Source organism: Canis aureus, chromosome 12, assembly GCF_053574225.1.
Source record: "Canis aureus isolate CA01 chromosome 12, VMU_Caureus_v.1.0, whole genome shotgun sequence".
NCBI classification, from domain to species: domain Eukaryota; kingdom Metazoa; phylum Chordata; class Mammalia; order Carnivora; family Canidae; genus Canis; species Canis aureus.
The window spans coordinates 58,123,471-58,147,425 of record NC_135622.1 but is presented as its reverse complement, the minus strand read 5'-3'; the positions used below and the strand labels follow the sequence as shown (position 1 = coordinate 58,147,425).

The following is a 23,955-nucleotide window of genomic DNA, read 5'->3' as shown; positions in this document are numbered from 1 at the left end:
GGTCTTTGAGTCTTCCAACTTCACCCTAGCTTTGTTTGCCATCTTACTCTGTGGGCCATATGCAGCTCTTCAGATAGTTTGTGCAACCTTTGTTAGAGTAATAACCTGGCAGGTTTAAATCTACCCTAGGGAAATTGAGGTGAGTGTAATAAGAACAGGTGTTCTCAGTTTCCCTCACTCCCACTCCTCCTTCCAGAGTCACCACTGCCAGACAGCATGAATAGAAACCAGCTGATGTTTTCTTTTGTCCCTGACCTCCCACCATATCCTAACCATCACTAGGATTTGTGGGCACACTTCTCTTTTCAAGCTTGTGAAGTAAAGCCATCTGAGGCTCTCTTCTAGGCTGCAAGAAAAATGAGGATTGGAAGCCACTGCGTTTTATTTTATTATTTTTGAGGTGTGCGTTTAAGAATATCTTGGAGAGCTTGTTTAAAGCATAGATTCTTTGACTGGATGTCAGAAATTCATTAAGTCTGGAATATGCATTTTTAACAAGTATCTTGCAGGTGATTCTGATAAAGATGGTGCTTTGGACAGTACAGACTAGTCTTCTCTCTTTCTTTTGTTATTATTCCATCTTGTTGCACAGAAGATTCCAGGTAGAATTAGACTACTTAGATAACCAAAGGGCCAGTATCAAACAGAATGTCGTTATACCTTACTATACTTGCAGAGTTTTAAACAGGATTCTGGTAGTCCTCTTACTCTGCTTGAATATCCCGGAGATTATATACACCAAATGAAAATACGGTATGAATACCTACAACTTCTGTGAGACCCTTTCCTTGGGTGTGTTTTCTACATGAATGCATTTTCTAAGTCCAAAGTAAGACTATACTAACCCAGCCATTAAATGTTTACTATATTATATGATGGTTATCCATGTTTTAGAATCCTGTCAAAATGAGAGCCTGATTCAACTCTGTGGGCTGAGGACAACGGGATAGGAACAAAAAAGCTTCATTGTGGTCTTATTCTGTAAAACAGTACTATGTAACAGTGCTCCCAGTCTCCTGCCGGAGGTTAGGTACTCTGCTGCACTAGCAATGCAGGCCCCACAAATTAGCCTGTCTTAGTTGGAATTGGAGCAGATGTATACATTGGTTGGCTCATAGCCAAGCCCTCTAAGGACAGTTGGACCACCACTTCAAGTGTTTTGGAAGCTAAGGGTAGCATTCTGGTTCTTTTGATGATGTCCTCTGGGTCAGGAATGGCATCCAGTGGTCATGTTCAGTTCCGACTCTTCCCTCATTTGAGGCGGTAAAAAGACCATCCCTTTTGGTATTGCACTAGAACCATTAAGTAATAGTTCCTATATAAAGAGACCCAGAGCAAGAGATTCGGTAGATATTTTAGTACTTCATGTAAGTGAAATAATATAATATTTGTCTTTTTATGTCTGACTTATTTCACATGGGATAATGTTTTTAAGGTTTATCCGTGTTATAGCATGTGTCAGAAATGAAAATTTCTTTTTAAGTCTAAATAATATTCCATTGTATGTATATACTACATTTTGTTTATTCATCCTTGGACACTTCGGTTGTTTTCACCTTTGGCTATAGTGAATAATGCTGCTATGAACATTAGTGTGCAAATATCTGTTAGAGTCCCTTTCAGTTGTTTTGGGCATCTCCACAGAAACACAATTGCTATATCATATGGTAATTCTATGTGTAATTTTTTAGACCACTGTGTTTTTGAATATTTATTTTTTCTTATAAAAGAAATATATTCAGAGTGATTTTAAAAATGTAGAAAACAGTGAGATGTATAAAGAAGGAAATAAAAATCACCCACAATCCAATTTCTCCTAGGTGCCATTAATATTTGTTATATTTGATTGTCTTATTTAATGTACATAATTGCAAAATTAGACTTCAAGACTATCTACAAACTTCTCTCTTGCTTTTTAAAACTCAGTATTGCATTATGAGTATTTTCCTAAGTCATGGAACAGCCTGTGAAAACACTTTTTAATAGCTGTTTAATATGTATGTATGTAATGTATACCTAACATAGGTGCCCAATAATAAGGAAGTGATGGGTTCATAGAGGGAAATATTTTTCAGCCACTAAAAATTATGTTTTCAAAGGCTATCTCATGACATTAGAAAATATATACAAAATATAATTTTAGGTGAAAATGTAGGAGATAAAGCCATTTACATCTAACTTGGTTTGTACAAAGGTTCTCAGACAGATGTGAGCTTAGCCTAAGAGCAAGATAAATGATTAGATTTTAGTAGAGGAGTGACATATCAGATTTGGATTTTGAAATATCACTCTTGCTGGTAGCTTCAAAGTGGCAAAAGCAGATATGGGGATACTGTTTGGTTGGGAGTCCATTCTGGAGGCTTAGTGTAGGAAACAATTGTGGATGTGATAAGAAATAGCATTCTAGACTCAGCTTTGAGGTAAACAGTGCGTGTGCATATGGTGTGCAAGGAAATGGAGCTGCCAAGGATGATTCCTAAATGTTTGGGTTTTGTGACAGGGTAAGGAACTCTGATGGAGGGATAAGATTCAGGGGTATGGAAGATGAAAAACTCAGTTTGGAACATGTACATTTGACATAGTGGAAAGATATTCTAGTGGAGGTGTCAAAGAGGCTGTTGAATTGAAATTCCCAGTGTTATAAATGTGGATATGCCCCAAACAGCTGAGAGAAAAGTCTCCAATATGCTAACAATGGCTTTCTCTAAGTTAGGAGCAATTTTTATTGTCTTTATCATAGTATTTTATATTTCAAAAATTTTCTGTAATCATTTATTGTTTTTATAATCAAATTTAAGTGTTGCTAGAATACATTCATTATGGGGTTATTTATAGTTATTTATAAATTGGAAACAACTTATATGCATAACAATGATTGAAGATTGGTAAAAAAAATAAGAATGATATTGAAAACTCTGTAGGCACTTAAAAAAAAAGTTTTCAGCGTTATTCAAAAAGGAAAATTCCGTTTAGAATAAATGAAAATGTTGAAAGTGAAGTCTACCATACTGACTTGAGACTACGAGAATCTAGAACCTATTGTAAACTATAATATAAATCTATAGACCTTCATTATTAATAATTATTTTATCTTCAGTTCACATGTGAAAGAATGGTAGCCTATTTTTCACCAGATACTTAGTTTGACATATCAGCTTTTTGGGTGGACATTTGAAAATACATTAAATCTTTGTGGCTTAACAGATTCCTTTTCATTTACTACAATTCCTTTTCATTCCTTACAATTACTAGTCCATGAATTCATACATTAAATTGATTTTTTGAGATGATTATTTTTCTAAGGGAAACATTCACTGCTCTGGTGCTTATTTTGTTTGCAGATAAAAGTGCTTAATTACGTCTCCTACCTGCATTATTTGAAAGGATTAGTTGCCATAAGTCTTGTCAGTAATGTTAAAATTATCTTGAGAAGATTCTTCAGATCTTGTGCAAAATGAAGCAACATTCTAAATGAGTTCATTTTATAAAGAAAAAAGACTACTTCCTCCCAAAGGTCACTGAGAATTTTTCCTTTTTTTCTCTTTTAAATTCACAGATTAGAATACAGTTTATAGTACTTGAGTGTACAAGTAGAATTATTCCATCTCAACATTTTAAAAAAACTTAAAAGGCAACATTGTTACTTTGGATTGACAGAAATTTATTTTGTAGTCTTCAGCTACAGGTTGATGATTTGTTAATAATACAGCATAAACCAAAGACCTTTTTTTCTAATAAAACTTGAAAGTTTAGATATTGAAATAGTGATATCAAAATAAATGCAAAATAAATACAAATGAGATTGTAGCTTCAGGCAAAGTAAAATCAAGCACACTTATACTTTCTAGAAATTAACAGTGTAATTGTTTTCTATAAGCATATCCCAGTACCATTATAAAGCATTTCCTTGTGCTTTACCTGAATTTGCAAAGTAAAATTTAGCAGAGAAATATTTATTCCTTTAGTTGGCTCCCAAACACACTCACACATTTAGAAGATGGGCAAGACATGATTTAACAGCCGTACTTTCACAAACAACTTGGGGAATTTTAATTGACTATTAGCTCAAATTGGGAAAATTTTTTCTTAGAATACAGATGAACTTTCTAATGATTAAACCCATTAACAGTGAAATAGACTACCTTTGGGGAAGGTATTGAGTTCCTGTCCCTGGAGATTTGTAAGAGGGGTCAGACATCTGCCTGCTAGGGATTTTGTAAAGTTGGACCATAAACTTCTAAGGGTGTTCCCAATTCTGAATAGGCCAGTTAGATTATTTCTCCTACAAAGTGATGTATGAAGTATTTCTATTACACAACATGGTTTTACTTACCTGGTATTATCTTTCCTTCCTTGCCACTTTTTGAGGTAAACTAGATCACAGAAAAGTAAGCATATCACAAATGTACATAGTTGATGAATTTTCACAACCTGAACCAGTCCCTAGATGGAGAAACATTACTAGCACCCCTGAAGCTCCACCCTGATGTTCACTCCCTTCGTTACCTCCCCCACTCCAGAGTAGTCACTACCCTGGCTTCTCACTCTATAGAACTTGGTGCTGAGTTGCTTGAGTTTTGTACTTTATATACCTGGAATCATTCTCTTTTGCGTCTGTCTGCTTTCTTTTAACATGATGTTTTGAAGACTCATTCATGTTGTTGCAGGCAGAGCATTCACTTCCTTGCTATAAAATGTTCAATTATGAGACTATATCAAAATTTTCTTACCGTTAATGGCATTTGTGTAGTTTCCAGCTTGGGGCTTTTTGTTGCTAAGAACATTCAAATCCATGTCTTTCCCTGGACATCATGCACATTTCTTTTGGGGATATGTAGCTAGGGGTAGAATTGCTTTGCCACAGAATGTACATGTGCTCAACTTTAATACTGCCAAACAGGTTTCCCAAATGTTTGTCTTCAGGCGCAATTGTAATAGACTTCTACCCTATCAGAAATGTTAGTTTTTCCAAAATTCCACAAGACTTACAAAAAAACCCATCTTACTAGAGATACTTGATAACTTTCTATTTTATACTATATGTTCGCGCACCTTATCTCCCTTTCTAGATTATAAACCCCTTAAAGGCATTGTTTTATTCATCTTTACATTTCCCAAAGTACATTGCATAGATTCCAAATTAAGTGTTTTTATGTAAATGGATGAGGAAATGAGGAAAAATCATATGTAGTATTAATTTCAAGGATGTTTATACGTTGCAAAAATAAAAATAGCATACTAGATGAGCTACAGAGGTAATCTTAAAGTGAACAGAAACAAATTTATTAATAGTAGCTCATAGATTTTCCTGGATTCTATAAGACAATTTTATATGCAGTTACATGAGAGAACATGAAGTTGAATTATGCAGAGTTTTTTTTTAAGATTTTTATTTGTGAGAGAGAGACACACAGGGAAGTTCAATCCCAGGACCCTGGGATCATGACCTAAGCAGACAGTTAACCACCCTGGCATCCCTGAATTGGGTATTTTAATTTTTTAAAAAAGATTTTATTTATTTATTCATGAGAGACACAAAGAGGCAGAGACACAGGCAGAGGGAGAAGCAGGTTCCCCGCAGGGAGCCCAATGTGGACCTCAATCCCTAGACTGGGATCACACCCTGGACCAAAGGCAGACGCCCAACCGCTGAGCCACCCAGGTGTCCCTGGATTATGCATTTTTAACTATTAGACTTAAACCCTGGTGTTAGCTCCCACATAGAAGCTTCTGAATATTGTGAAACAGCTAAATTTGTTAGCCGTGAACTTGAAGGTGAATGAGAGGGTGTGGCGAGGAAGTGTGAGAGGGAAGTCGTTCTGTAGAGTAGTCCTGACGGCTTTAGATCTCTAGTTTGGTCACAGCTTTGTCCCTTCCCCTGGTTCTTCTGTGACTGGCAAGGAGTAATGATTTCACTCTATCACGGGGAAGACCAGTAAGAGTTTTATGAGCCAAATGGAATTTTTTAGTGGTTTTTTAATTTAGTGTTATTACTATTTTAAATTGCTGTTAGGATATTAGGGATTTATGGGTGTTTTCCCCTTAATGTAACTTTTCTCCACATTCTAAAATTCATTCAGTAAATACATACTACTTCTAAAATCAGAAAATATTTTAAAAAATAGTTTATGTTGCTAAAGTTGCTACCTTGATTATTTTTTGTTTCAGTCTTGGCCTACTTATGAGGATATCTATAAAAAAACGATTGAAATTGGCAAATTCTTAGATTTGCCACGTTTTCCAGACATAACTGAAGACTGCTATCTTCATCCAAACATCTTGTGTATGAAATACTTGATGGAAGTCAATCTCCCTGGTAAGTGTGGTGTATGTGGTGAGGAAGCTTTTATAGAATTGTAGAATTACAATGAGCAAAATATAGAATCCTCTCAAATCACAGACCCATCTGACAGAGTCCATCGTAACATGAAGCTTAATTTCAGAATCCTTTCTTAAAATATTTCAGGCTATTGAAAAATGTTAAAAGGACATTGTTCATAAATAATTGATTTGGGGATATGCTTGGTTTTTACAGTAAGTTTGCTGAGTACAATTAAAGTAACAAATGTTTCAATAATTAATCAGCTGGACACCTTCCTCCCCCCCCCAAAAAAAAACAGCAAGTCATCATTTACATGAAGCATGATTATTATATAATGAATTCTAATAAACAGTATGGCAGAAGTTAACTAACGTATGGTAATATTTTTATTGTTTGGTAACATAATGCTATTTCCAGTCCCTAAAACAAATGGAGGTCAAAGTCTGATAGGATCACAGTGAACTCTTTAAGGCAATGAAACACAGACCTTTTTCACAGTATACCAAGATGCAGGTAACCTGATGGAATCTGCCGATGGAATCCATCCCTGAATTTCTCACAAAACTAGAAATGTGAGAAATTCAGGACTTATGTTCTTTTTTTTTTTTTTTTTTTTTATTTATGATAGTCACACAGAGAGAGAGAGAGAGAGAGAGAGAGGCAGAGACACAGGCAGAGGGAGAAGCAGGCTCCATGCACCGGGAGCCCGACGTGGGATTTGATTCCGGGTCTCCAGGATCGCGCCCTGGGCCAAAGGCAGGCGCCAAACCACTGCGCCACCCAGGGATCCCCCTCAGGACTTATATTCTTAAGAGAAAATACAAACATGGTGTGGCTATCCTATTGCTTAAGCAATATAAAAAATGATTGAAGATATTGTTAATAGGGAAGGAAAATACATATGTTAATAAAGCAATATACAAAACGATATATATATATATAGTGTAATTACAACAGTAAAAATAAAAATAAATATGTAGTAACATATATATGTTATATATATATACACACACAAACATACATATATGTGTGTATATATATACAAATGTAGTACTAGGTAATAGAAAGAACATAAGGGATTATCAAAATGTAACTGATACAGACTGGCTCATGGCAAGGTCTGGTTCCTATGCTTGCTGTTGGATGGAGAGGGGGACTAGAGTCCGCAGGACATGGTGACTGAATATGTGTAGGAAATGCAACTTAATTCAGTACAATTTATTATGTTCTTCCAAATAATAACTAACTGTTCACTTAAAATTAATTAAAATAGAACGTTGTAAATCTTAAGTACTTAGATTACTGAGTAAAGAAATGTGCTTAGTAATTTAGAGTTTTCAAAGTATATTCACTTACACTATCTTATTTAATCTCAATTTACTCTCTCACAACCCATTTTATAAATGAAGAAACTGAAGTTAAGTGACTAATGCAGAGTCACAAAGCTGATGATTGGAAAGCCTAAATATATAGGCACTAGGTAGGCTTTCTGGTTCCAAGTGCCACATTATTCAGCCTTGAATAATGGATGGAGGCTAAGGTACCATATAATTTCTTTGGGAAAACAGTACATCAAGTTTAATATACATTGAGGCTTCTAGTGTGCTAGCCAAGGTGCCAGCCAGCTAGTTAGTATACATTCCTAGACAGGCTTTTGGTCTTATAGGGGATTTTGTTTCAAGTAAATGTAAATTGCTATAGAAACACAGACAGGAGAGTTGTATAAAATGATAGAAAACTAGCCTGTGGTGTGTGTTAGGTATCAGAAAGTATCCTATACATAGTAGATGTTTTTAGGAAGTCCAAATAGGAAAAGAGAGGCCTTGCCAGGACTCCACCATTAGTGTTTCTATACAGATATCATTTTTTAGTTTATTTTATTCACATCCTGAGTTCTAGCATGGTACCCTGTTTTAAGATGATAAAGCTTATCTTACAGAGGTACACATTAATATGATCTAGTTAGGTGAAGAATTTCATTCATATTTTACTGTTTTATTCTTCAACAGATGAAATGAATGATTTAACCTGCCAGGTGGTAAAAATGACTGGAATAGGAGAAGTGGATTTTCTGACATTTGATCCCATAGCTAAAATGGCAAAAACTGTTAAATATGATGTTCAAGCTGTTGCTGTCATTGTAGTAGTATTGAAACTGCTCTTTTTATTGGATGACAATTTAGAATGGTAAGTGTATGTCAGTTTTATGAAGAAAAAATTGTACTGTTTTCACCTGATTATTCAGAGTAAAGGAATCCACATATTATCTCAACAGAAAATAGAGGCCCTCTGTTGTTTATAGAACACTGACTAGTAGTGACAATTACTTCTAACATGAATTTTGACTCAGCTGTCAGAGAGTTAATTCTACCTTAGTAAGTTATTTGTGTCATGTTTTATTCCTATTTTTTAGGTACATCACATGTTCTTCTTGCTTCACTGATTCCTGAGTTTAAATCATCATACACAAATCCTAAGGAATCTCGTAGCAGTTTTTCTGTATGCCTTTAGGTTCCTGGTGCTATGTAACTTCAAAGATTATTATTTATTTATTTTGGAAAATAAACAAAAGGGTCTCTTCCCCCAAAATGCCAATAAACAATGGCAGGGTGTATAGTGATTGCTTCTCCATTAAAAATTAGCATCAGTTTCAAGTATTCCATACTTTTTTTTCAGAATTCAAAATTTATCTTCAAACAAGTGACTTCAAAATAAATTGATTTGCTTTTTTTCAGGACTTTATCTAATATTGCTGAGAAATATAATGAAAAGAACAAAGAAGGTATTTAATTTTTTATCATTCAAATTCAAAGTGATTGTAAGTGGTAGATTAAAAGATGCAAAAAAAATAAAAATAAAAATAAAAGATGCAATAAATGTGAGGAAGAAACTTTGAAAAATATACAAGTACACGTATACATACACATGTATACAAATTGTACCTTTTACCAGAATTATTTCTTCATATAATTATCCAATTATATACCTAGGCTGCTAAACTTCAGTGATTTCCTACTATGTGTAAAGAGCAGCCTGCTTTTTTACTCCCAGCTTCTCTTCACTAGCTGTACTAGACTGTGAAGATACTGGCAGTTTTGTGACTGTACCATCTGTTCAAATGCCTCAACTTTTGCTCATGCTGGTCCTTCTACCTGAAATGTTTCCCCACCTCCCTCAATCCCTCTCACATCCACCTTTATTCTTCAAGATTCTACTTTCTCTTCACACCTACTCCTGACCTCACCACTTCCAATCAGAGCTAATCACTCCTGCCACAACCACTCCTACTCACACATCTGTTACAGGTTTAGCACATGGAATTAAAACTGGGGGACCGAATGTGTCTATCCCTGTTAGACTGCCGGTACCTGTAAAGTTCTAGGAATAGCTGATGTAGAGTAAAGCACAAGATAAATGATAGAAAGATAGGTAGGCTGTGAGTTTCTAGAGGGAGGGGCCATCTTTTTATTTTTTTATGTTTTATTTAATGTATTTTTTTTTTTAAGATTTTATTTATTCATGAGAGACACAAGCAGGCTCCATCCATGCAGGGAGCCTGATGTGGGACTCCATCCCGGGACTCCAGGATCACACCCTGGGCCAAAGGCAGGTGCTAAACCGCTGAGCCACCTGGGCATCCCCTATTTAATGTATCTTTAGTGCCTAACAGTGTCTGGTCTAAGAGCAATTTGGTAAAGTTGGGTAGATAAGAGTTCTTAAATTCAATTCTAGTTTCTTAGCTCCCTCACTAGGATTTATGTTCATTGTTTTTAAATTAAACTTCAGCTTTATTGAGTATAATTGACCTATAAAAATATATGATCTTTAAAGTGCATATTGTGATAATTTGATATATTTGTACACTGGGGAGGGATTCTCCTATCTGGTTAATTGACACATTTATCACCTCACATTTTTATCTTTTGTAATTGTGTGTGAACATTTTTTTTTTAAGATTGTATTTATTTATTCGTGAGAGACAGAGAGAGACAGAGACACAGGCAGAGGGAGAAGCAGGCTCCCTGCCCAATGCAGGACTCGATCCCAGAACTCTGAGATCAAGCCCTGAGCTGAAGGCAGACACTCAACCACTGAGCCACCCAGGAGTCCCTTTTGTAAACATTTAAGTCCTGTTTCCTTATCAAACTTCCTTGGTGTGATACAGTATGATCAACTGCAGTCACCACGTCTTATATTAGATTCTCAGACCTTATTTATCTTAAACCCAAAATGTTGTACCCTTGTATCAGCCTCCCATCCCTCAGGTCCTGGAAACTACTTTTCTACTCTCTAAGAGTTTGACTTTTCTTTCAAGATTTCACATATATGTTCATTGGTTTTAGGAGCTTGGATTTAATGCTAGAAGTCAATTTGTGACATTGCTTCATGTCAGCCTCTACACAAAGTAAAAGGTTGAACAAGGTATCTTCTAATGTCTCTTCTTATGCTGTCTCAAAAAAAAAAAAAAAAAGATAGTTTTTAGTATAATCTGGGTAGGGCCACAGTATAGATAGGAATTCAGGAGTCATGTTAAAGGAGACAGTGACTCCATAATGTTTAGTTATATCAGTGCATGAAGACTCAAATGAGTAATGTATATGGCTATAAATGTGACTGATTTGGTTACTAATCAAGGATTTCATTTCTTTCAGATAAGCCATGGTTTGATTTCAGAAAATGGTACCAAGTTATGAAGAGATCTATTGATGAGAAAAAACAAAAGTGGGAGGAAGCCAGGGCTAAGTATGTTGTCTCTTCTGGTTTTAGGTTTACCTGCTTGATTTCCAAATCTGTTACCTTGTATTTGAAAGCTGAAGTTTCATCAGTTAGACTCCTTAGCATTATTACATTTTTTCTACAAATACTAACCCCTGTGTTCTCATTAACTTTTTTTTGTGTGTATGTTATTATTAATTAAACTCTAGATTTTATTTGGATTAGACCAGTGTTTCCATTAATGTCCTCTTTCCAATCCAGGATCCAATCCAGAGTACCACATTATACTTAGTTATTAATTTTTTATAATTTGCATGAGTCACACTTATATTTCTCATATTCCTCCTCCTTCCTTTCTTAAAGTTGATCATTTCCCATCTGTTTTCCAATATTAGAAAGATTATAAATATCAGTCTGTGACATACATAATTGGCATATTCCCCCCAAATAAAGATCCCTACAAAAATCAAAATGGAGGAAAGCACAAAGAGAGGATATTTAATTCAGTAAGTCTTGCCATTTGACTTTGAACTCTCATTCTGATGTAGGTTCATTGATAGGGTGGAAGGAGGATGGCTGTAGAGACAGACAGTGCTGGGTTTGAATCCTGATTGCACTAAGACAAGTTGTGTGACCACGGGCAAGTTGCTTGATTTCTTAGCCTCTGTGCACTGAAAGTTAGTTTGCTCATAAATTTTCATAGATGCTATCTATATCTTACATAATATAGAGTATTGATCTTTCTATTAATCTCTGAACAGTTTTATATCTATCCTTAGAACTTTGAGTCTTTACAAGACTTAAAGAAAAAGTTAACATCTCTGGATTTCATGTAACTTTATGGTAATACTCATTTGATCAACTAACCTTATATACTTTGAGAAAAATCAAGGCTCTTCAAATTAGTTAAAATGATGATTCATTCAGCTCCAGGATCCTCATCAATGAAATAGGGATAGTAATGCCACTTTGTGTTCTGAGAACTAAATTTAGTTTTCACAGGTAGAACTGGATTATTTATCATCTATATTAAGAGAGCTTTTAAATAGAGAAACAGACTTTGGGGATGAATAAAGCACTGTGGGGAAGAGGCTCCTTGCCAAAAAGGGGAGAGGTGTAGTAGTTTCTCACTATTCAGGTTTGATACACAATGATGAAAGAAAAGAGGTAGGGTGTGAACTTATTCTGACAGCCTATGGGTACCCAGGAAACTGGGTCCTTCCTCTTCCTTGTCAGAGAAAGAATGTCTCTTTAGTCATTGGGTCTCAGTGGTACAAGAGTAGCAGGAAGAACAGAAGTTCATTCTGTTGTCTTAGGCTATCTTGGAGAACCAGCCACTGGGTCTTCCTTTTTATGGCGTCAACAGGGATTGTCCTGACTGATACTGAGGCCAGGTATTCAACAATGATGCCACTCAGGCATCTCATTGGTAACTAGGAATTAATTCATTAGCTCAAGCTGAGCACCAACTTACACTGCAGACATAGCTATTAGAACCCAAATTGGGCAGTGTTCAGTTACACATCTTAGACTTAGTGACTCTTAGTGACTCTTTTGGGGAGAATTTAGTGACCAAAGAGAGTCTGTTTTTAAAATGGCATCTTCCAGGGAGAGCCCAGGGGTCAGGGAAGAGATTGTCCAGGGGATACATTACCAAGATTCTTCTGTATAGAGTAGGTGCTTTGGGCTAAGTGAGATACCATATGTAAGTCACTGCTGACTAGGGCTTGGGCACAAAGCCCCTGTGTATGTGATCTGTTACCTGTCTGTTTTACCCTACCTCACCCTCACTGTTGACATAAATTTGTAATTTTTACCTGTTATTCTGATCATCATCTTCCATGTTGTCAGATGAAGGTTATTAAAGCAATTTCTGTAGCTAAGTATGGGTCCCTATGTATGAGATTACGAAAAACACTGGTAAACAGTAGTTGAAAACCTAATAACAGCTTAAGAGGTTGCTTTGATGACTTCCCATTGTCATGGAAGATGTTGGGAAGAACATGGAGGAAAATTTAAAGGCATGTACAGGAAATCTTTGCAGCCTTTGGGTTAGGCAGAATTTTGTAGATATGATACCAGAAGTATGATCTATAAAAAAAATTATAAATTGGACTTCATCAGAAGAAAGAATATCTTCTCTTCAGAAGACACTGTTAAGAGAATGAGAACCCATACAGTGGGAGAAAATATGTGTACATTACATATCTGGTAAAAGATTTGTATCCAGAATGTATAAATAATTCTCATACCATGAGAAAACAGAAAACCATTGTATATATTTCTTCTCCAACCTGCTCCAAATGTTTTTCTATATTGTACAGGTATCTATGGAAAAGCGAAAAGCCCCTCTACCACTCATCCATTGACAAAGCAGTAGTATATAAAAGAAGAGGTGAGTTGTATTTTCTCTTAACACCATGTAGCAATACTGTTGTAGAAAAGCTAAATATCGGGACACCTGGGTGGCTCAATGATTGAGCATCTGCCTTTGGCTCATGAGGTCCTGGGATCGAGTCCCATGTCAGGCTCCCCTCGAGGAGCCTGCTTCTCTCTACCTCTTTCTATGTCTCTAATAAATAAATAATTAATTAATTTAAAAAAAAAGAAAGAAAGAAAAGCTAAATATCTTGACTTGGGGTGCTTGGGTGGCTCAGTCAGTTAAGTGTCTGCCTTTGGCTCAGGTCATGATCCCAGGGTCCTGGGATCAAGTCCTGCATTGGGCTCCCTGCTCAGCAGGGAGTCTGCCTCTCCCTCTATCCTTCCCACCTGCTTGTGATTCTCTCTTGCTCTCCTTTTCTTTCTCAAATAAATAAATCTTTAAAAATAAATAAATATCTTGAATAGTGTGCCTAGGGGCACCTGACTGGCTCAGTCTTTAGAGCATGTGACTCTTGATCTCAGGGTTGTGTTTCAAGCTCCCATTGGGTATAGAGAATACTTAAATAAATAAATAAACTTAAAAAAAACTAAGGGATTATTTTACTTCTTCAACAAATATTCCAACACTCATCCAAAGAAATATCATCCTCTGTAAATCTCCAGAGGAATCTGTTTCAGGAACGTTGCATTCTTTAAAACAGAACTTAAGTTCCCACCAAAATCTAAAATCACCCTATATTTGTATGACTTTCAGAGAGAAAGTGGAGAATTGCCTGTAGATTGTCTTGTTCATTTTTTTCTCATTGTGTTAAAAATATATAACAAAATTTACCATTTTAACCTTTTTAAAGTAGTTCCCCAATGCCCCTCATCCAGTTTCAACTCCCTCCTGTTGTTGTCCTCTTGCATTGTCATGATGAATTTATCAAAACTAAGAAAGTAATATTAGTACTTGACTAACAACTAAACTCATCTATGATTTAACATTAGTTTTTATTTGATTTCTTTCCTTTTGTCCTCCATTTCCAGAAATGGTGGTGAATCTACAAAAACAATTTAGCACACTTGTTGATTCAGTACCAACTGTTGAAAAAAAAAGGCCTTCAAGTTTTCAGTTCAACTGGACTGAAGGAGACTCTACTAGAACCTGTTTCCACGGACATGGCCTCCAGGGGATTCTGAAGAAGAAAGGCCAGTCACTGACAACCAAGAATTCACTATATTGGCTTAGCACACAGAAATTCTGTAGAAGGTATGTGATGCTTTTAGAAATTAAAGGATAAAAAAACATCGTGAAATATCTAGTTTGGCATGAAGTAGTATTCTTTTCTAGTTTAAAAAAAAAAAATCACGTAGAATTACAGTTGACTATAATAAGAACCAGATAGGTTATTTCTTGGAATTAGAAGATGTTGGGCTTATAAGCATGAAAATTGGGATTATACATTGAGTCTTGTTTAAGAGTTTTAGGGAGGAAGGTGTTAACTAACCTTATTGTGATAATCATTTCACAACATTGCATGTTGAAAGTATCTCAATAAAGCTGGAAAAAGTTTTAGATTATAAAGACTTTTTTCATTGTGACCTCATATTTTTATACTAATTTCATTTTATACTAATCTCACTCTTGATACATAGAAATTGTTTATAAGGCAATTTCCCAGCAGTGAAGAGGACGTGCGAATGAATTGGGCTGTTCATATCCCAACGCTGCTGCTTGCTTATTGTGAGAAAGCTGTTGACCATCCTTGTAGCTCTCGTCCCAATTGTAAAACCAGCCTATGAGTGAATTATGAGGGAGCTTATATCTTTATCTTTTTCCCATGGCACAGAGAGCATGTAATACTGATCTTTTTTCTCTTCTTAAAACCTCCAATGGCTCCCATCTTATTCAGAGTAAAGTTCAAAGACCCTGAGGGACCTACAGGCCCCTACAATTCTCTGACCTTCCTCGCTTACCTCCTTTGCTCTGTGCTCACTGCCCCTGTTCACATCGACCTCCTCACTGTTCCCTGAACTTGCTAAGCACACTTCCCACACAGACCTTTGCACATGTTAGGCCTCCAGCCTGGAATGCTTTTCCTTATGTATCCACATGGACTCAGTCCTGTTGGGTTTTTGCTCAAATTCCACTTCCCCATCCTGTCTAAAATAGCACCTACTCTCCCCTCACCCTCACATGCACACCTCATCATTCTCTACTCCCCATGCCTGTGTTTTATTTCCTAAAGCTCTTATCAGTATTGAATAGATTATTATATATTTATTTTGCTTTTTTGTCTACCTCCTCACACTAGAATAGAATATAAGGTCCTTGAGTACAGAGACTCTGTCTTAATTAATGAAAAATCCCAGAGGCTAGAACAGAGCCTAGTATATAGTAGGTGCTCACCAGTCTTTTGCTGATTGAATGTGTAGAAAATAGAGTATGAGAATTAAATGAGATTTTGGTGTCTGTCATATAGTAATTCTCAATACATGGTAACTGATCATTACTTTAAATAAAACATAATTTTCTATTAAAGAGTTTCTCTTCCTGAGTTGAGTATCAATCAAAGATAAGTAAAATGTAGAAAACACATTAGGAGATAACAAAATGAAGCAATTTGTATGAAAATTTACTACTCACCAAAAGTTTAGCTGAGTCTAGAATGACTACAGAGTGGCGCTGTCTTTACAACAGGAACAGGGAAAGGCTGGAATCCAAACCCCAGGGTCAACTCCACGTCTGAGGTGTTACATTCCTGTGCAATGGTCAGTGCAATGGCTTTTTCCGATTTTAAGATTTCATCAGAAGGAAGAGAAAAGGTTGTAGTGTGCTGGCTGGTGAGGAGCACCGGCATGAGACCTGTAAGTTAGGAAGTGGTGTTCTGGCGCCCTTCTGTCTCTCATGCCTGCGGAATTAGTCCTGAGTGAGTTAGGGGGGAGCTTCTACCTTTATGGTGCAATCAGTGTATTTCTAGGTCTTTCTAAATCTTCACAGATTTAATACAGTAATATAAGAAAATTAGTTACAAATAGACCTTGTATAGTTGGAGATGAAACAACTGAGATTTTTTTCTCTGCATGAACTATAAGGCTAAAAATTATAACCTATAGATGAAGCATTAGGGATATCATGACTTTATGCACCAAAATTTTGTCAACCTTGCTTATTTAGACCATAGCCTAGAACCACAGAGTAAGCCAAAAAGGCTCCTGCTAACCAATAAAAATGTCACAAAGTCCCTGACTAGAGCTAATGCACTTTTCTCAGAAAACCTCTGAGCCCCTCACTCCGAGCCAGCTTACTCTGCCTTCAGGTGTGTTTCTGTCAGGCTGAGATGTCTGATTTCCAAACTCCTAATCATCAAAAGAAACAAAGGACGGAGACTGTGAGGTGCTCTGCTGATAATCATCTTGACTGCAAACATAAATGACATCCACTTGACAAACGAGAGAGGAGCCAGCATCAGAATCAGAAGCAGACAAAAGAACTCAAGTTCCAGCAGACTGAAAGTTCATTCATGACCACTGTTTAATTGCTCCACCTAACAAAATAAGCCTAATGGGGTCTCAGCTATAACACCGAGCATGACCCAAAATGCTGTGTGCATTCTCTTTGGGTTTGTTTCTCTTAGCTGTATTTTCTAATGTTTTTACAGTAAAAACGAACAACTTATAATACCATAATTGTAAAGGCTAAAAAAAAAAAAAAAAAAAAGAAAGAAATGCTGTGTGCTCTGTTTAAAATAACCAAATAGCATGTAACTCAGTTTTAAAAGATGTCCATACAATATGGTTAAAATGAAGTGTTTTGATGCTTCAGAAAGCAAATCTTCAACTGTATAGAGAATTTTGTTCCACAGAAGGACTCATGTCTGAGGGTTCAAGAGACAAGCATCGTACAGTAAAATAATTATGAGAACATTCACACTCAAGCCTTAAGAACTAAGCAGAGAAAGGCCATAAGAGCACTTCAGATACAAAAAGTTGTTTATGCTTCTTATCTGAGGCAGAACTAACAGTCTTCATGAATTTAAATACCCTTAATATTCCTCACATTTGTAGAAGTACCGATCTGTAAGTAGGCCAGTTACTGACAATTAGCTAGGTCTAACAACCCATTGTAGGCGCTGGCTAATCAAGTATCTATCCTAGGCCTCCGTGAGTAGGGCAGGTGGTTCCTCTTTCCTTCCATAAGAAGAAGTACTTCAAATTGCCATCCACAGGAAATGGAGAGGCTTTGGATGCCCTCTTACTCCCCCATACATACACATCCCACAAACATTTGATTTGAATTTAAAAGATTTTAACTAATACTTTAGAGTTAAAAAAAAAAAAGTACTCAAATAATCATATGTCAAATTTGAACATCTAGTATCTTTCAGACCACCAAAACATTAACTTGTGTTAGCAGGTTTATTTTTATATGTATACGGACTTGGGAGACTATACCTTTTGCATACATTCGAACTTCTCACAAGGAAGTTCTCATAAGGAAGTTCAAATGTACCTTTACACCCTTCTTTTATTTTTTATTTATTTATTTATTTTTAAAGACTTTACACCCTTCTTTTAAATGTAAACCTGTGCTTATCCCTTTGCATAAAATTGTATGAACGTATTCTGACAGCATCCATTTGCCACACATTTATTTTCCATGTCAGGGCTCAAGAACATCTGTTGGCACATGTTCTATGCACAGCAAAATACTTGGCAATAACAAATTGTATGTTATATTCAGTTTTATGGCTTTTAACTAGGATAGTTTTCTGAGTTTGTGATAAAGAGTGTAATTCTTACAAGGTATTGTTCTTGATTCAATTATTTGGGAGCAAATAATTTGTATACCTTATCTTTCTGGTGTAGAAATAGAGCTTCCCTAAGTAAAAGAAACATTACTTTTTTACCCTTTTTGTTATAACCGTTTGTCTGGAAGAATCTCTCTTACAATTGCTGAAATTTAAAAGAAAAGAAAAGCAAGAGGCCACCAGTTTGTGAGAATTCCTGTGAATGGCTTATATTTGATTTCTGTTACCGCAATGAGTAGTTGAGGCTAAATGCCCTATTAGTGAATATGGTAGGGTTTTGGCTTTATTGTAGATTGTTAAAGTAATCTTAAGATTTTTAAGTGAAAACAAAAACTGATTTGAAAAGAACCTAGTGGAGGTGAACATTTTTGAGCCCTTACTGTGTGCTGACCACTGGGTTAAGTGCTTGATATGTATTCTCATTCGATACTTTTGTTCAATCTGTGAGGTAGGCACTGTTATTTTTTCCTGTTTTACAGGTGAGAGAACTAAGCCTAGTTATCCTAGTCACAACTGTTGGGGGCAGAATTTTGTGATGTACATACAAACTTTCAGGCATGCATAAACTTTCAGGAACTTAGGACCATATATGTTATATAAGTCCTAATATCTAAAGGTTCATATCTTCTGTAGGGTTAAGGTTTTTTTTAAAGCTTTTTATTATGGAAAATTTCAAGTATATTAAAAAATAGAATAGTATAATGTGCCTGTCATTCAGCCTTAACATTTGTCAATATTACTATAGACTTGCTTTGGACATGCCAACCCACTCCTCCACCTCTGCCCCCAGATTATTTGGAAGCATATCTCAAATGTCATAGTATTTTTTTTCAAATGTCATAGTATTTTTAAAAACAAAACCACAATAAACATCAATCACACATTAAAAAAATGAATAGTAATTCCTTAATATTATCAAACATTCAATGTTTAGGCTTTCCCAATTGCTATGAAATTTTTAATATAAGCCAATCCAAATAAGGCCCATACATTGGGCCTTATTTTGCAAGTAGCTAAGATATCCTTTAATTGTTGGGGTTGGTAAATTCCCCTTTTAGGTCTTTTTTTTCCCTGCAGGGAAAAAATTACTTGTTGAATAATCCAGGTCTTGTGTCCTATACAATTTCGTAGTCTGCCTTTTGCTGATTACAGCCTCTGATACCATTTAACATGTTCCTCTGTCCCCTGGATTGCCTACACCTTGGTATAGTTAGAGATGGGGTGTTAAAGATTCATAATTAGAGATTTGGTGGTAGTTGGGCACTTGATCTACTTTTAAGATAAGTGAAATTGCTTTGTAATCTCTTCTTTCTATAATAGTGCAAGATTATAGGCTACATTATCATGTCTGGTGTGTTATTTTGGGTGGGGATTAGGGATTATTTTAAAAATAGGCTCAGAAAAAAAAAAAAAAAAATAGGCTCAGAATCTCTTCCTGTGTGCTATTGTTTGCCTTGAGCATGGTAAAAAGAAGCAGCCCATTTGGAATGGAAGGACTTGTGGGTAAGGAATTGTGAGACCTGGCTCTATTATCCTGGCACGGTAGCTAACCCAGGGACGGTGCTAACATTTTTTCCTCTGTAAAATTAAGTTGTTTTACCAAATTGTTCCAAGTTTCATTCCAACTCTGAGTACTATTTTAAGCCTAACTATATGTATTTACTAGTTTGGGGGATGTTTCAGGGATAAATAGATACATGTCATATGGTCATTTTTTTTTTCATATGGTCGTTTTAAGATAACTTATTTTTCTTCCCTTTCTAGCTATTGTAAACATGTGACAACCTATGAAGAATCAAATTTTTCACGGAGCTATCAGTTTATAATAAATCTCTTCTCCTTCCTGCTAAGAATAAAGACATCTTCTCTCCATGAAGAAGTGAGCTTAATTGAAAAGAGACTTTTTAAAGCAAAATATAGTAAAACGAAAAAGAAATCAAGATCCAGGAAAGGGAGAAAGTAACTGAGAAGAATGAAACAAACTTTCTTGGGAAAATATTTTAATAGTGATAATAATGTCAAATTATAATATTCTAGAAAATTATGGAAAATAGAATTTTATTGTATGTACACACATATATATGTATCAAATGTGCTTATAACATGTGTATTGGAAAATAAGTAAACAGTGTTTGAATTTATTTTTTAAATTATGAATATTTTTTGAGAAGATTAAAACAGTAAGTTTTATAAATGGTATCCAGAAATTTCTATTCAATGTATTTTAAGTTTGCCTTTTTTTTTTTTTGCCCTTTTTTTTAGGCTAACTTTGCTTTTAAACTAGATCACTTCCTTACTCTTTATGCCCTAAAGAAAATCCCAGATCAAAGATCTAAATATCATAATGTTTTACATATACATATATATTACAGTATTAGAAGAAAACAAGTATGGCTGCTTTGATGATCTTGAAACAGGGGAGAACTTTCTAAGCATGCCCCCAAACCAGAAGCCAAAAAGGAAAAATTGATAATGTGACCACAAAGTCACAGGCAAATGGCAAACTAGGAAAATATATTTGCAGCATATGACAGACAAAGGAATAACTTCTTTAAAGTATCAATAGCTCTTGCAAAGCAAGAGGAAAAAGACAGGCTGAGCAAGGAATATGAAAAGATAGCCTTCAAGGGGAAGAAAAGAGATACAAAGGCCAACCCAAAAAAATGATACAAATTAAAATATATACTATTTCCCACATGTTAGATTACCAGAGATTTATAAAGGTCTATAAGATCTGGTGAGGATATCGAAAAATGAGGCATTCTTGTTCACAGATTATTCGTGCAACAAATAGCAGCTGTGTTCCAGGCATATTCTGGGCATTGGAGATGGAATAGTTAAACGAGGTCCCTGTCTTTAAGGATCTTCTATTCTAATTGGGTGGGGGCAGATAGTAAACAAATATAGTTGGGCCAATGAGGTGCAATGAAGAAAAAAGCAAGGTAGGTAGGGGTGATTATAAAAAGTGGTTAAGGTGCCTGGAAGGTGACCTTGAGCAGAAATCAACTGGTTTGAAGTTCAATCAGGGGAGTAAGCCACATTGCCCTCTGGGGGAAGGTTATTTCCGCTTGATGGATTCAAGGAATAGGCTGTTCAGGGCAGCTGGAGTGTTAGGGTTGTCAGGGAAAGTAGTAGCACATGAAATGGAAGAGTTTGCATTCAAGGCCATGGTAAGAGCTTTGGCTTTTATCCCAAGAGTGTCTCAGGAAGCCAAGCCGTTAGAAAATTCTGAGCAAACGAATGGTGTGATGAGATCTATGTCATAAAAGGACTACTTTGCTCTGTGCTGAATAGATTGCAGGGGAAAATAGATTGTAGAGGCCACAATACAGACTACTGTTCTGGTTTGGGCAAGAGATGGTGATTTGAACTACAGAGATTGTAGTGGAAGTGTTAAGAAGGGATTAAGTCCCGGGTATAGTTTACACTTATGAAATAAGGACTTGGTGATAGATTGGTTGTGTGAGAAATCAAAATGCCCCAATTTTTTTCCTGTACCATTTATTAAGATGGGGCTGCTTTAATTTCCCCTTAATCACCCAGTTTGTGTTATAGGGTTGCAGGAATAGCCAAACAGGCTACCCAGCATTGAATAGATGAGATTGACTAGGTAATTAATCACATGTACTTCCCACCTGGCAGAGGATGTAGCACACTATGCAGGCCCAACGAGGGTCATGCTTGGAACAGTGAACAACCAGGGATAGGGAGGCAGGCTTTGTTGTATTGGGGAATGGAGTGTCCCCTGGTTCCTGCCAGAGGGTGTGACTGGCTTATTTGAATAATCCCATGGGCCTGCAGGAATTCCCCTGGTCCTCTTGATAAGGTGTGTTTGATTAAGGCCCCCGGATCTGTGGGACCAGAGTGGGGAGGGGAAGTCAAAGTTAAGCCATTTTGGGGCCTTCCCAGTTTCACCAGATGTCAAGGCAGCACGTGATACCAGGCCTTAATTTTAGGCCCTACATCACAGGGGAACTCAGGTGAGTGGGGATCGGGAAGTGTTCGGGGCATGTTGAGTTTGGGATGCCTGTTAGACATCAGAGAGATATCCAAGTCTAAAGCTGGAGGGGCAAGGGGTCTATAGTTCAGAGGTCTGGGGTAATGTAAATGTAGGGAGCATCAGAATATAAGTCATATTTAAAAACTGTGAAGCCAGATGGGATCTTCTGGAGAGTTTGAGGTCTCCATGAATGCTAATTGTTGTTCAGCCAGGTTGCTTTCTACTCCTAGATTGCAGTGAGGTTTTTTTTTTTTTTTTAATCAGGAATTATGTTGTGTTTTTGTTGTTGTTGTTGTTTTTCAGATGCTTTTCCTGAATCTATGAGATGATAGTATGTTTTTTTCTTTTTTAGCCAATTAATATGGCTTTCATAATATGGTTAATAAGAAATTCAATGGAGTTTCAAATGTTAAACCAGCCTTGCATTCCTAGGATAAACCCATTTGGTCATGATCTTTCATCCTTTTTACATATTGTCGAGTTTGATTTACTGAAATATTAAGAATTTTTGCATCCATGTTTGTAAGAAATGTTCTGTAGCTTTCTTTTCTCCATTACCAGAAGGAAGAGTTGTAGATATTTTGGTAAATTTAATTCAATAAAAATGTCTTGAGTAGTTATCACAGTGGTTGTCAAAGTGTGATCCTTGTACCAACAACACTGATGTCACCTGAAAACTTACTAGAAATGCAAAATTCCAGGCCCTATCGCTGACCTGCCAATTTGGACACTCAGTTTATGTTTCCACATACCCTTCAGGTGATTCTGATGCACACTAATGTGAAAACCACTGCTGAATCACATATCAGTAAGGTCCAAAAATAAACGACATAGAATGGGAAGAAATGCTTTTAGGCTGCAATTAACAAAATCCCTAACTATCAAACCAGAAGTGTGTGTTTTTTTATTGTAACATAAGAAATGTTCTGGAAGTAAGGCATTCCAGATTTGGTTCAGTGGCTCAACAGTGTTATCAAGGACCCAGATTGTTTTTGCTCTGCCATTCTGGGCATGTTGGTCTTTTGTTCTTCAGCTGCTGCTTCACAATCACAAACAAGATGGAAGCTACGATTCCACACAAACAAATCCTGGTAGAAAGAGGGAACTATGACTAAATACTTTCTCAAGAGTCTCTTTGATGAGAAAACCTTTTCTAGAAGCCCCCCGGCAGAGTTTCCTTTACATTCCATTGGCCAGAACTGCACCATCCCTAGCAGAGGGGAGTAGGATCACCATGACTGCTTTAGCTGATCATGACATGGTAGGCATTTCTACCTACCCTAGGCTGAAGGATCTTTTTCTAATATTTGAGCAAAATTGGGTGCAATTAGGGAAAGGCAAAGGGACTGTTGATAGGCAATAAGGAATGTCTGTACATGTGGCCCTCCTCTCTAGTCTTAACATTTTATATGTGCAAAATACGATGTTATGGGTAAAACAATTCCTAATGTCTGTTGATTGTCTACCGCCAGTGCATTCTGTTAGGAGCTTTCTAACTCTTAGCATCCAGATCTGTTCTAGTCTTACAGAATGACCTAATAGTAATAAATGCTTGCATAATGTCTGATGTGCCAGACATTTTTCTCAGTGCTTCATATATTTTTTCATATATATTAACAATGGAGTCAAATTAATAGATTAGTTATTTATCCTCACAACAACTGCATGATGTAAGCACTATTACTCCATTTTACAGATGGGAAACCCAAGACACAGAGGGGTTGAATAATTTGAGCAAAGTT

General features: G+C 36.2%; 1 protein-coding gene across 3 annotated transcripts in view; it reads left to right on the top strand.

Moving 5' to 3' along the window:
- TAF1B (TATA-box binding protein associated factor, RNA polymerase I subunit B) overlaps positions 1 to 20,424 on the top strand; it is a 63,925-nt gene extending 43,501 nt beyond the window's left edge. For all 3 annotated transcript variants that reach the window (XM_077844164.1, XM_077844165.1, XM_077844166.1), the window contains 7 exons: positions 6,169 to 6,316; positions 8,332 to 8,509; positions 9,058 to 9,104; positions 10,975 to 11,065; positions 13,363 to 13,433; positions 14,450 to 14,672; positions 19,978 to 20,424. In XM_077844164.1, the coding sequence (XP_077700290.1) occupies positions 6,169 to 6,316; positions 8,332 to 8,509; positions 9,058 to 9,104; positions 10,975 to 11,065; positions 13,363 to 13,433; positions 14,450 to 14,672; positions 19,978 to 20,176 (957 nt within the window). In that variant the 3' untranslated portion in view covers positions 20,177 to 20,424. The remainder of the gene's footprint in view (positions 1 to 6,168; positions 6,317 to 8,331; positions 8,510 to 9,057; positions 9,105 to 10,974; positions 11,066 to 13,362; positions 13,434 to 14,449; positions 14,673 to 19,977) is intronic.
- Positions 20,425 to 23,955: the final 3,531 nt, after the last annotated feature.